This window comes from Telopea speciosissima, chromosome 7 (genome assembly GCF_018873765.1).
Source record: "Telopea speciosissima isolate NSW1024214 ecotype Mountain lineage chromosome 7, Tspe_v1, whole genome shotgun sequence".
In the NCBI taxonomy this organism is placed as follows: Eukaryota; Viridiplantae; Streptophyta; class Magnoliopsida; order Proteales; family Proteaceae; genus Telopea; species Telopea speciosissima.
In genome coordinates this window covers 58,736,817-58,750,854 of record NC_057922.1, presented here as the reverse complement: position 1 = coordinate 58,750,854, position 14,038 = coordinate 58,736,817, and the positions used below count along the sequence as shown (strand labels likewise).

Below are 14,038 nucleotides of genomic sequence, written 5' to 3'. Positions count from 1 at the left end.
ATGGATGGACTAGCAAGTCATAACCCGAGTCGGAGCATAAGCAGGAACATGAGCAAGAACAGTTGGGGAGTGGAACATGTGTTTACGGGGTCAAGGAGAAGTGGGCATGTCGATGATGACGAAGAAGCTCTCAGGTGGGCTGCTCTGGAGAAATTGCCCACCTATGATCGCCTCAGAACCACTATAATGAAATCTTTTCTGGAGAATGATCAGGACCAAAGCAACAAGTTGATTCACAAGGAGGTTGATGTAAGGAAACTTGACATGAATGATCGCCAAGATTTCATTGAGAGGATCTTTAAGGTTGCAGAGAAAGATAATGAGAAGTTCTTACACAAGCTTAAGAATCGAATCGACAGGTGATATTTCTTATCCTTCTTATTCTTTTTTCGAGTAAGACAGTTTTTTGCTCTGTTTTTAAACCTTAAATCTGAATTTCACAGAGGCTGCTGGGGAAGAAGTACAATAGAATATAAGAAAGATGAGAACTATTGAATTTATTTATTTATTTTGTACTTATGATCATCTCCGTCTTAGTAACAGTAGAGAAGACTAAATGGGTTGGGTTCTCTCTGTTTCAACATAAACTTATCAACTTTTTGATCTTTAAAAGAGTTTAAATCTTATTTTTTCTTTTATGATTCTAATTTCAGGGTTGGGATCCAGCTTCCAACAGTAGAAGTTAGATTTGAACAATTGACAGTAGATGCAGATTGCTACATTGGCAGCAGAGCTCTTCCTACGCTTCCGAACGCTGCTCGGAACCTTTCAGAATCAGCTTTGGGATTGCTAAGGATCAAACTTGCCAAAACAACAAAACTCACAGTGTTAAAGAATGTTTCAGGCATTACAAAGCCTTCAAGAATGGCACTTCTGTTAGGCCCTCCATCCTCTGGGAAGACATCTCTATTACTGGCACTTGCAGGAAAGCTAGACCCAAGCTTGAAGGTAGTAGAGGGTAAAATAAACTACATTTCTAGAGCATCTGAACTGAGTTGGTGATAATTTCTTATCTGGGTTTTCAGGTGAAAGGGAAAGTCACATATAATGGGTATAGACTTGATGAATTTGTGCCACAAAAGACCTCTGCTTACATTAGCCAGAATGATGTTCACATAGGAGAATTAACGGTGAAAGAAACACTAGATTTCTCAGCAAGATGCCAAGGGGTTGGATCAAGATATGGTAATTAAATCAAAATTTACTTATATTCTCCTATCCATCAAACTTATCTTCTATGGCTAAGAAGGATTAGAATTGATCATTCTATCACAGACCTTCTGACTGAGCTTGCAAGGAGAGAGAAGGATAGAGGCATATACCCTGAGGCTGAAGTGGACCTTTTCATGAAGGTAATTAAACATAAATATAAACACAGATTTCCTTCTCTTCATCATATCATGGTTTTTACACATTCATAATTTATTTTACAATTTTTTAATGTGATTTTCACAGGCAACTGCAATGGAAGGAGTTGACAGCTTGATCACAGACTACACTCTCAGGGTAAGTTAGAAACTCCATTTTTTAGTGAAAACATGGTAAGTTAGCCCTTACATACCTGTGGAATCATTATCCTCTCCTGTCCGCTGCCCGGGCGAGGTTAAGTCGTCATTTCGTGCCCTCCTATGTGGGGACAGTACGGTCCTGTCCGGGCAGCTGACAGGAGAGGAAAAAATTCCATACCTGTGTGTGTCTGTTCGTTTGTTCGTTAGAGAGAGAGAGAGAGAGGGCTTTTTTCGTTACTTGTTTTGTTACAAATGTTTGGTGTTTGATAACTTCCCTTGACGAGTGAGCAGTGATAGTTTTGATTCTTTTCCTGATCTAGTACTAGAACTTTCTAGAAGAACATCAAGGATCACAATCTGAACAAAAAAACATCGGCTCCGTTTGAGTGTTTGACTTATAAAAAAGGATAGAAAACTTGTGAGGGTGGGTCTCATATGTTGTGAGTGTGATAACAAAGTTTTCAGCATTTGGACCATCTAAGTTAATTGAGTGATTGGGTTGATGAAACACTTTTCCTGATCTAAGATAGAACTTTCTAAAAGAACAACCAGGACAAAAACCTGAATGAAAAATTATTGGCTCTGTTTTATTGTTTGACCAATTAAAAGAGATGGAAAACTTGAGAGCATGGGTCTCATATGTAGTGGATTGGGTGTGCAAAGAAGGAAAAGAGAAAGAAATAATGGAATATGTATTTTCCAGTGGGATGAGATTTGATGAGAGAAAGCAAATAGAGGTTTGGTGGGATTCAATGGGGGAGAGAGGTAGAGGCGAGATAGACACAAAATGAACTTTTCCATGAATAGAATCAAAGTTTTGAAAATGAGGGATGGAAAAAAGTAAGATGCCACATCACCAGACAAGAATAAATGCTTTTAATGAGATTGTCTGGTAAGTTTTTCACCATACCTAACCAAACACGGAAAATAATCTTATCAAATTCCCTAAAACTGTGCACTGTGGACCGTGTGGTAGTTCGGGATGGAGATGTCGACACGTGGTAGCTCGGACATCTAATGGTGTCAAGCTCAACAAAAAGAAAAAAAGAAAAGAAATGGAAATCAATGAGCTTGGACCGTTGGATGTCTGAGTTGCCACGTGTCAAAATCTCCACCCCGAACTACCGCACTAAACAATTTAGGGAATTAGAGAAGATTAAAATCCAACCAAACACTCATATTTGTGATAGTTTGTGGAAAACAAATACAAGTTTTCCACCATTTTTTTATTTTTTTCCACAATTCTCTATCAAACAAACAAGGATGTTCTATCTTTGTCACATGGAAGACTGATATGGAGATTCTAAATGTTGGGTATCTAAAGAATGATGTGGATCAGTTAAATCTCAAATTTTAAACCTAATTAAATATACCCATTTGTATTAGGCATACATCTCCATGTATGTCCATGAATGTTTATAGTTACTCCAATCACTAGTATTATGTTCTCTTTCATTCACTATAATTTCTAAATCTCTATTTTACCATTTGACAAATTTAGATTAGACGGAAATCTTGCGCGTGAAGTGTGAACATGGGACCATGGGGTCTATTAATCCACAATATACTAAACAAGAATAACTGGATGACCAAAGCACTCCTAATCTATGTTGAACTTGGAACAGATACTGGGGCTTGACATATGTCGAGATACGATCGTTGGGGATCAGATGCAGAGAGGTATATCTGGTGGACAGAAAAAACGAGTGACGACTGGTTAGTTGAGTTTTTTTCTTATCCTCTTACATAGGTTTGGTTGGTTCATATTTCACACTTCACTCATGCTTTCTTTCTCTACTTTTTGAGAACTTTTCCAATCTATTTTGGGCTACAAAGTTCATTTGTTGGTTATAATTTGGAAAGCAGTTGTCACTAACCTCTATTTTGGGCCACAAAGTTCATTTTTTGGTTATAGTTTGAAAAGCACTTGCCACTAATCTTAATAATTATTTCGCAAAAAATATCCATAAGGGAGGTTAGTATTTCTCTCACATGGGGTTCTTTATTATTTTCTCTTTTGTTACTCTAATCCTACTATGACAAGTGTGAGTAGGAGGCTTGAACCCAATACCTCCTCATAGCAATTGGCTTCCATACACCACATGCTTCCAAATGTGCTAGACACTTCTTCACGTGTCCCGTAAGGTTAATTCCAATCTTACCATTGTCATTAGTGTGGCATGCAAATTCCTCACACGCTGGCGTCGTGGGAAAACCTTTCCCTAATAATTTAGTCATATTCCCCACTTCCACCATCTTTTAAATTTTAACCAGTCAAAGGCTTCTTTCAATTTCCAAACATAAAAATACCAAGATTGGACACACACCCATTACATGGTATATTTTTCAGGGTAAAATGATGGGTATGCTTCCGAGATGCCCACCTTGTGTCTCTCTGTCTCCCACCCTCCTGGAAAAGGACCACCCTGCTCCTCCCAATCAAACTACCCATATATCTGGAGTGGGTGGAATGCCCAACGTTTGTCCATATTTCAGACTTTAGGCTTCAATGAATATTTCTTTCCATATAAGGTGCAATTCTTCATTCCACATTGAGAATAGAGAAAAAATGTTGATAGGTGAATCATCTAGGAAGGAATAGAGAAGACCATGAATGGGTCCACTTTCACATTATGAGAAGATACATATTTGGCCATTTCACTGTAAGTCATGTATTTAGTTTTGGAGTGACTTTGAGTCTCATCATGGGCGCCAATCTACCCCCACAAATTTTAGTGGAGTTCTCAATTCGCAATGGGGATGGGAGTTGAAGCATTCAACCAAGGGTTTAACAGTCAATTTCCCAGTTTCAAGTCTCAGTCAGGGTTTTAGTAATAGATATCAATATCAGTATCGGTCTCTGTTGAAATCGATTTGATATCGATCCAGATCAGTGAAGTTCATCCTTATTTTCTTCAAAAAATTAAAATTTTTTTAAAATATTTTTATCCTTGTCCATATTGATCCATCGATATGAGATCAGCCAGTAATCAATATCGATACAAATTTCCCAATCCGGATTATTGGACCGGTCAACTCGTTTGAATTACCAGAACACAAAAAAACCCTTTTGTTTTTTCTGTTGAAAAGTGTATAGTCCAGGGAGTTGGATCATCATTGACCCAATCGTTGGTCCTGAATCCTGATGATCTTATGGCCGGTCTACAACTTTTCTCCGACAGCTCCATTAAATCCAATGAATCGATCAACAATTGCCTACTACAGTTGGTGAGCCGTGATGCACTTCATGCCCATGCTCATCAGGAGGTCTCGAGTTCGAGTCTCCTCATTGGTACCTTATACCTTTCCTATTTCCCACCCCACTAAAAAATATAAAGGAAAAAAAGTCACAACACGATGGATAAACGCACCATTATACGCAACAGTTAAATCACAGCCGTTAACCGTTCAATGTAAAACCGCTTGTTTAGAAAAAAAAAAAAAAAAGAAGTAAAACCACCTGTCTGCAACCGCTTTCCCCACCATCGTCCCTGTTCCCAGACCTCCCCTCTGCAAACCCGTTCCCCACCACCGTCCCTATTCCCGGACCTCGCCTCTTCCACCCCTTTCCCGTTCACTATCTGCAACCCCTTTCCCCACCACCATCCCTGTTCCCAGACCTCCCCTCTTCCACCTCTTTCCTGTTCACTATCTACAACCCTTTTCCCCACCACCGTCCCTGTTCCCAGACCTCCCCTTTGCAACCCCTTTCCCCACAATCGAAACCCTCTTTGCGTCTTCCAGACCAGAGAACCAGAAGAACCAACCCTCTTCATGTTTTGCTATCTTAGGGATATTTCAAGTTTCTGTAAAAATCCATAGCATCTAGTATGTTCTTCTTTATGCGTTACTTTTTAGCTCATCCTTGCGTTTGTTTGATGTTCTCCAAGCCACTTTCTCGCTCTTCTTTTTCTTCACTGTCTTGCTGGAGAAGATGCTCTCAAACGATCCTGTTCTTGTGTATTGTCCGTGGGAAGATGGGTGTTGTAGCTACTGCAACTTGCTTTGGGGCGTTGTAGAGGAATGGTGGGGAAAAGGGTTGCAAAGGGCTCCGGCGCAGGGATGGTGGTGAGGAAAGACCTAGGCAGTTTTAGATTTTTTTTTTTTTTTTTTTGAAAACATGCGGTTTTACATTGAACGATTAGGACTAGACCTAAAAATATTAAACGGTTTAAATTTAAGCGTTGTATATAAAGGTGCGTTTAAGGTTTTGAGCCATAGCACTGCTACCAGTCACTCAAAGTAAAATATATATAAAAACTCCCAATTCCAAAAAAAATAAATTCAACGAATTGGGCCAGTCTAAGCATAGCCGGCTTCGTTTGGGCCCTAGTATGTTGGGCTGAGTTTGAACTCAGACGGTCAGACCCAACCCAATCACATAGTTCGTTATGATATAATGAGATTTGACAAAGTGCTTGTTGATGCAGGAGAGATGCTCGTAGGCCCCACAAAGACGTTGTTCATGGATGAGATATCGACGGGTTTAGACAGCTCCACGACCTATCAGATAACTAAATGTTTACAGCAGATCGTCCACCTCACCCAGGCCACCATCCTCATGTCCCTACTCCAGCCTGCTCCTGAGACGTTCGATATCTTTGATGACATCATCCTCTTATCTGAGGGCCAGATAGTATATCAGGGCCCACGAGAGCACATTCTTGAATTCTTCGAGAGCCGCGGCTTCCAATGTCCTGAAAGAAAGGGAACCGCTGATTTCCTCCAAGAGGTAAAAAGCAGCAACTTAATTTGATAGCTCGCAAGCCATGGAATCATACACTTCTATGCTTAATGCCATGCATTATTTGCAGGTAACCTCAAAGAAGGATCAAGAACAGTATTGGGCCGACAAGAGCAAGCCGTACCGGTACGTTTCGGTGAGCAAATTTGTGAACCGGTTCAAGAGATTCCATGCCGGGTTGCGCTTGGAGAACGAGCTCCAGGTACCGTACGACAAGAGCAGGAACCACAAGGCGGCATTGGTGATGAACAAGTACTCCATCCCTAAAATGGAGCTTCTTAGGGCTTCCTTCAACAAGGAATGGCTCCTTCTCAAGAGAAATTCCTTCGTCTACATCTTCAAGACTGTTCAGATCATCATCGTTGCCGTAATCGCATCGACAGCGTTCTTGAGGACCAAAATGCACACCTCTGACGAAGACGATGGCTCTGTTTACGTGGGTGCACTGGTCTTTGGTGTGGTAGTCAATATGTTTAATGGCTTCGCAGAGCTCACAATCACCATTGCAAGGCTTCCTGTGTTATACAAGCACAGAGATCTCCTATTCTATCCGGCTTGGGTCTTTACCCTCCCGAACTTTCTCATTAGGGTCCCTATTTCCATTCTTGAAACTGTTATTTGGATGATTATTACCTACTATACAGTAGGATTCGCTCCAGAAGCTAGCAGGTAAACTCAATTACACTATTTCACTTGTTATTATACAGAAATGAACCAAATTTCCCTTTATAACTGATGGTTTCTATGATTTCCCTCTACTTTTGTAGGTTTTTCAAGCAATTACTGCTGGTTTTTTTGGTCCAACAAATGGCTGCGGGTCTCTTTAGGTTCGCAGCTGGAGTGTGCAGAACTATGACTATTGCCAACACAGGTGGATCATTGATGCTCCTCGTTGTGTTCTTGCTCGGTGGTTTCATCCTCCCTCGAGGTCAGCTGTAAAATTTTTTCATTTATCGTCTCCGGTTCCCTGCCTGGTACAGTTGTCCGGTTCCTTTCATAGGGGGCCGGAAATGACAAGCTAACCTCCCGCCTGAACACACTGCCCGAGTGAGGTTAAGTCGTCATTTCCACCTCCTTATGAGAGGAATTGACCAACCGTACCAGGCAGGAACCGGACAGGATAAAAATTCGTTAACCAAGTAAATTTTTTAGGATAAATTACACGTCACCCCCTGGTTTTTGAAAAAACTCAAATCACCCCTCTACAGTAACAGTGTTAGTCCGTTGTTAGTTATTAGTGTGAAAGGACTATTTTACCCTTGTACTAAAACATTAAAATTAGACTTACAATACTAAACTTCCTTCATCTTCAACATTTGTCAAGGGTAGTTTAGGGATTTAAATTTATTTAACTGGTTGACATCATCACTTAACAACATAAAACTAACGGTAGGGACTAATTTGTCATATTGGGGTCTAAACCAGGGGGTGTTTGAGTTTTTTCAAAAACCAGGGGGTGATCTGAGTTTCGTTTGAAAACCAGGGGGTGACATGTAATTTACCCATATTTTTGTATTTGTTATTTCATTTACATAAGATATTATTCATAAATAAACAAATACATCCTACTTAAATCCAATAAAAAATAGTTAAAAATTTAAATTTCAAAAGTATAAAAAGTCAACTCTTAGTTCAAAAACAAAAATTGGATTTTCGACGGTAGGTGAAAATTTCAATTTTCTAATAGTGGGGTTTTCTCAAATCTAAAAAATCCATAAATCTTAATATGGTTAAACATTGCTAAAAAACAAAAGAAGAGTATAATATTCATTTGCTTTGATATTTAAAAAAATATTTTCATTTTAGAGTGATTTTGATAGCATTCGTGCCCACCAAAAAAGGTTTTACCAGAACATAACTACTTCAATATAAATCAAATTTAAACAATCTTGGATTTGTTGGACAGCTGGTTTTGTGCTCTACCTAATACAAAAAATCTCATATAAAAATAAAATCATTTGACTAGTCAAACTTCTTAGAGAACAAGAACATTTCTCTAAATCTAGACCAATTTATTTACTTATAGATAAAATCATATTTTCTAAAAACAATACAAACCAAATGTGAGATTAGGTATACTAGGGCAATGACCGATTCCAAGAACAATATAAACCAAATGTATGTTTTGATGGTTTCAAACTTCCTAGCTTGCTTCTTCACTTCTATTGTTTTCTAGTTCTATTTCGATTTTTGATGACTTGATGTGGCTAAATATTGGTTTTTGATGACTTAATGCGTCTTAATGTTGATTTTTGATAAGTTGATGTGGCTTAATGTTGATTTTTTATGATATAAGATATATTATAATATACTAAATAATGTTAGAAAAGGGAAAATAACAAATAACACTTGGGCGCCTGGGTCTCCTAGGTAACACCTAGGCGGGTGCCTTGTGGCCTAAGCGCTTAGGCACCCCTTCACCGCCTTGGGTCACCTTGCCGCCTTGACAACTATAGTCCTAGCATTGTGTTTGCAGTTATGAAATGAAAACCCTGTTCTTTACTACTGTTGTATGTGAATGTTACTAAAAAAGTACTGTTTCTCCGTTACAGGTGAAATTCCCAAGTGGTGGATCTGGGGCTACTGGATTTCACCTCTCTCATATAGTTATAATGCTGTTATTGTGAATGAGATGTTTGCTCCAAGGTGGATGAACAAATTGGTATGTTTATGATTGTTTGCTCTTGTTCCTCCCTCACATAGAACAAGATTTGAATGGTTTTTCTCTCTTGCCCGCCACTAATGAGACAACCTAAATAAGGGTAGAAGATAGCATACACTGCTGACTGTTCATATTAATAGCTTTGGGACTCACTGTGCTTTCTCCTTCGCTCCCTTGGATGGGATGCTACATGGGCAGTATAGAGAAGAGCAGCAAAGGATCTAACGCACAAAACTATGCCTTATTTTCTTGGGTCCTATTGAAGTTTCTTTTTGCATCCAAGCCTTAATATTTTCCGCTGTGGTTGGAAAATGGAATCTCTCTCTCTAACAAGACCTCAATTCTATGACAGGCATCTGACAATGTTACAAGGTTGGGTATTGCTGTAATGGAGAACTATGATGTCTTCCCCGAGAGAAACTGGTTTTGGATTGGGAGTGCTGCCCTTTTAGGGTTCACATTCCTCTTCAATGTTCTTTTCACCCTTGCACTTACGTACCTAAACCGTAAGTGTTGAGTTCCATTCTAACTGGGAAATTATAGTTTTTTTCCTTTTTGTTAATTTTTTTCATATGGAGGTTGTTAGAAAGAGTTTCAAAATAACCTGCAATGAGTTATGAGCTGATTTTCCTACTTAGTCTGTTTTGAGTTGAAGTATTAATCTGAAATTCTTACTTCTCAGTTCTCACCTGTTGTTTTTTTTTTCTAATAACTAATAATAGCTCTTGGAAGATCACAAGCAATTATATCCGAAGAAGCAGCCTGTGAGATGGAGGCCAGCCAAGAAGAATCGATGGAAGAACCTAGAATCATAACAACAAGGTCAAAGCGAGAAACAGCCCCTCAACCTTTGTCTGTAGCAGATGGAAACAACACAAGTAAGAAGTGCCGCAATGGGACCCATATTTGTATCTAGGTCTCTAACAAAATGCAGATCTCCAATACAAAATGACTAATAAAACGATTGTAGAGTTCCTGACATGGACTTGAATTGTTTCAGGAGAAATGGCAATCCGACGAATGAGTAGCAGAACCAATGCTAATGGACTTAGCAGAAATGCTGATTCAGTTCTTGAAGTAGCAAATGGGGTTGCCCCCAGGAGGGGAATGGTTCTTCCATTCATACCTCAAGCCATGTCCTTTGACAATGTGAATTACTATGTCGACATGCCTCAGGTTAGACCTTTTCTTCTATTTTCTTTCTCCATTGACCTCTACTTTGGAACTTGGATCGTTACAGAGATCCTACCAATCAGTATTTTACTCAATGAAAGACAGTTATTAGAGTATCATTATAGAATGAACTCATAAGTGACTATAGAAAATTGAGATGATACCAACAACTCAACTGAATAATTGATTTCTAATAGGAAATGAAGGATCAAGGGGTGTCAGAAGACAGACTCCGTTTACTTAGGGAAGTGAAAGGGGCATTTAGGCCTGGCATCCTGACGGCATTGATGGGAATCAGTGGGGCTGGAAAGACAACATTGATGGATGTTCTTGCAGGCAGAAAGACAGGGGGATACATTGAAGGTGATATCAGAATCTCAGGTTTCCCTAAGAAGCAAGAAACCTTTGCAAGAATATCAGGTTACTGCGAACAGAATGATATCCACTCCCCCCAAGTCACCGTTAGGGAATCCCTGATCTACTCTGCTTTCCTCCGTCTCCCAAAAGAAATCAGCAAAGAGGAAAAGATGGTAATATTACAGTTCTTATTTCTGTCATTGTAACATTTTAATGTAGAGGCGCAGGTGCTAAAATACTTCTGGACTGAAATCTCTTTCAGAAATTTGTGTATGAAGTGATGGAACTAGTAGAACTTGACAATCTCAAGGATGCTATAGTGGGGCTTCCAGGGATTACTGGTCTGTCAACCGAACAACGGAAGAGGTTGACAATTGCTGTGGAGCTTGTTGCTAATCCTTCAATCATCTTTATGGATGAACCAACATCAGGACTTGATGCAAGGGCAGCTGCTATTGTCATGAGAACTGTGAGGAACACGGTTGACACTGGCAGAACAGTTGTCTGCACGATTCATCAACCTAGCATCGATATCTTTGAAGCTTTTGATGAGGTAACAATTACCTACTCTCTCTCTCTCTTACACACTCATGCACGCATGCACACACAAACATACCAATCATAGTGAAGTAATAGCTTGATATGGAGTTATGCACCAGCTGCTACTGATGAAAAGAGGAGGACAACTAATCTATGCTGGATCTTTGGGTCAAAATTCTCAAAAGATTATTGAGTACTTTGAGGTATTCTTCATCGTCAAGTTCTCCCCTATCAGTAACAGTTATTTTAGTAGAGCAGTTGCACCAAAAAAATAAAATTAGTTGAGCAGTAATGGTAGTAATAGCACGTTAAAAGGAGAAAATGTGACATAATCCTCTATAGTATTGATTTAATCGTTTTCAGGCTATTCCTGGGGTCCCAAGAATCAAAGAGAATTACAACCCTGCAGCATGGATGCTGGAAGCAAGCTCTATCTCAACTGAAGTTCGGCTTGGAATTGATTTTTCTGAGTACTACAAATCATCACCTTTGTATCAGTAAGTAGAACCACTGGCCTCTGCTACTAAAGAAGTAAAATTATTATCCATTTTGGGAATTGTTAATTGTGCGGACCTGATATGGTAAATGTCATCTTGCCATCATTACTAGGCGGAACAAGGCGTTAGTTAAGGATTTGACCGCCCCAGCCCCTGCAGCGAAAGATATCTATTTTCCTACTAAATATTCTCAATCAACATGGGAGCAGTTCAAATCTTGCCTTTGGAAGCAGTGGTGGACTTATTGGAGAAGCCCAGATTACAACCTTGTCAGATTTATCTTCACCTTTGCTTGCGCCCTTATGATTGGGACAATCTTCTGGAAGGTTGGCTCTAAAAGGTCTGTTCTATCCTCTTACACAGGGGGCTTGATCTAATCTGCTCCATTAGTCATAGTAGCTCAATGCTAACCTTACGCCTGACTTGAACTTGAACAGACAGCCTAAAATCTTGTTTTTGCCTATGGTTCAGGGAGAGTTCAATAGACTTAACCATGATTATTGGAGCCATGTATGCGTCTATCTTTTTTGCTGGAATCAACAATTGCTCAACTGTACAACCAGTCGTCGCCATTGAAAGAACAGTATTCTACCGAGAAAGAGCTGCTGGGATGTACTCTGCCTTACCATATGCTATTGCACAGGTGAGAAAGGAATTTTATGATGTAATAAGAATTGGTGAAGATTTGTTTTGTCTTTCATAAGTTAAGACTCATGTTTGTCAAACCAAACTACAGCTACAAGTTGGATCCTAGACTTGTTGGAAGTAAATACCATATCCACTGTGATGCAGGTGGTCACTGAAATACCATATGTATTTGTGCAATCCACATATTACATGCTAATTGTGTATGCTATGGTCAGCTTCGAATGGACAGCAGCAAAGTTCTTTTGGTTTTTTTTCATAAGCTTCTTCTCCTTTCTTTACTTTACTTACTATGGAATGATGACAGTGGCAATCACACCAAACCACCAAGTTGCAGCAATTTTTGCAGCTGCTTTCTATGGTCTCTTTAACCTCTTCTCAGGTTTCTTCATCCCCAAATCAGTAAGTCTACCTAGTCAATGTTTCTGGTTACATTAGTTTACAGCTAACTCAAGATTTTTCAGTTTTATTTTATTTAACATGAGACAGCTTACAGAACTCTAGCATGCTTAAACTATTCTTCTGTTATTCTTTTTCCCTTACTTCCTGCCCTGATTGTTTCCACTATTTGCCAGAGAATTCCAAAGTGGTGGATCTGGTATTACTGGTTTTGCCCAGTGGCTTGGACAGTTTATGGGCTCATAGTGTCACAGTATGGAGACATGGAGCAAGACATCACATTGCCTGGAGGGAACAGACAGAGCATTAAGACCTATGTGGAAGAACACTTTGGGTACGATACTGGTTTTATGGGTCCAATTGCATGAGTTCTTGTCAGTTTCGCAGTCTTCTTCGCATTTATATTTGCATTTGCCATTAAGGCATTGAACTTCCAACAAAGGTAGAATTATAGGGAACAATATGCCATACGTAGAGCATCCTAAATGTTTCTTAATCCTTCAGATTGGTTCTCTATCAAAGTTATTGTAAATGCATATGAAGCTGCATTGAAAGAATGGCAGCAATTGCTCAGGATTCTCATTCATCTATCAGGGAACATGACATATTTCTCAGTCAAAAGGTTAGTTCTTACCATATGGAGATGAGCTGAGGTCGGAAATTATAGATGTATACGTAAGAGAGGCTGAATGCCAATGCACCTCCACTGTGGGCTGAATCAATAAACAAGTTCTATCAGAGAAATTCCAACCATGCACCAATTGTAAATCTGTTTTGGTATATACTGGATAAAGGAGAATTAGTTTAGAGCGATTATGCATCCCAGTCTATTGAAGTAATGAAATAAGACTGAGTTATTATGGAACAAAATTTGTGTGGGGAGCTATGGATAAAGCTTGTTGAGTTCAGTTAGAATTGTTTTTACCTTTGTGTATGACCAAATACTATTGTTGGCGTGATTCTTGTGGTACTGTTCTAGTCTGGGTTGGCTGGGATTATAGAACCAGTTGGGACTGGGACTAAAAAAATCTGAGGCTTCTTTGTATACTGATGTTAAATAAAGCAAGAGATGTTTATAGTTCATATAAATACATGTCTGATGATTGCTGATCCGTTGACCAAAACATTGGCGTCTAAACTCTTTATAGATCTTGTATCGGATATGGGTCTTGTAAGAGTCTGATGTATTGGTCACATATTATAATAGACAATTGGTCACATATTATAATAGACACTCTCATTTGATTGATCATATTATTGATGTTTCTAAATGTTTCTCATCTCTACCGTTATGTGCACATTTATCTTGATATGAGTGAGATGTTATTGTTTTGGACCATTATATATGCATTTATCCCTTTTATGCACCGGTTTGAATGGAATTATTGATGTAGTATTTATAGAAGGAAGTGTGTCAATATAAATGACATATAACCGCCATGATTCACATTAATAAGACTGTTCATTCAAGGTATTTCTGTTGTGTGACCTATGAATGAGACATTATGTTAAA

The 14,038-nt window shown here is 39.1% G+C and overlaps 1 protein-coding gene across 1 annotated transcript; it reads left to right on the top strand.

The window, feature by feature from the left end:
- LOC122669900 (ABC transporter G family member 42-like) lies at positions 1-13,005 on the top strand. The gene is made up of 21 exons (XM_043866798.1): positions 1-359; positions 654-948; positions 1,026-1,185; positions 1,276-1,352; positions 1,456-1,506; positions 3,134-3,224; positions 5,939-6,240; positions 6,323-6,921; positions 7,020-7,180; positions 8,805-8,914; positions 9,267-9,420; positions 9,637-9,792; positions 9,915-10,090; positions 10,285-10,617; positions 10,707-10,997; positions 11,104-11,187; positions 11,348-11,481; positions 11,594-11,821; positions 11,953-12,124; positions 12,274-12,528; positions 12,702-13,005. Exons 1-21 carry the CDS (start codon positions 1-3, stop codon positions 12,891-12,893), a joined length of 4,380 nt encoding a protein of 1,459 aa, XP_043722733.1. The 3' UTR covers positions 12,894-13,005.
- The last annotated feature ends 1,033 nt before the right edge of the window (positions 13,006-14,038 follow it).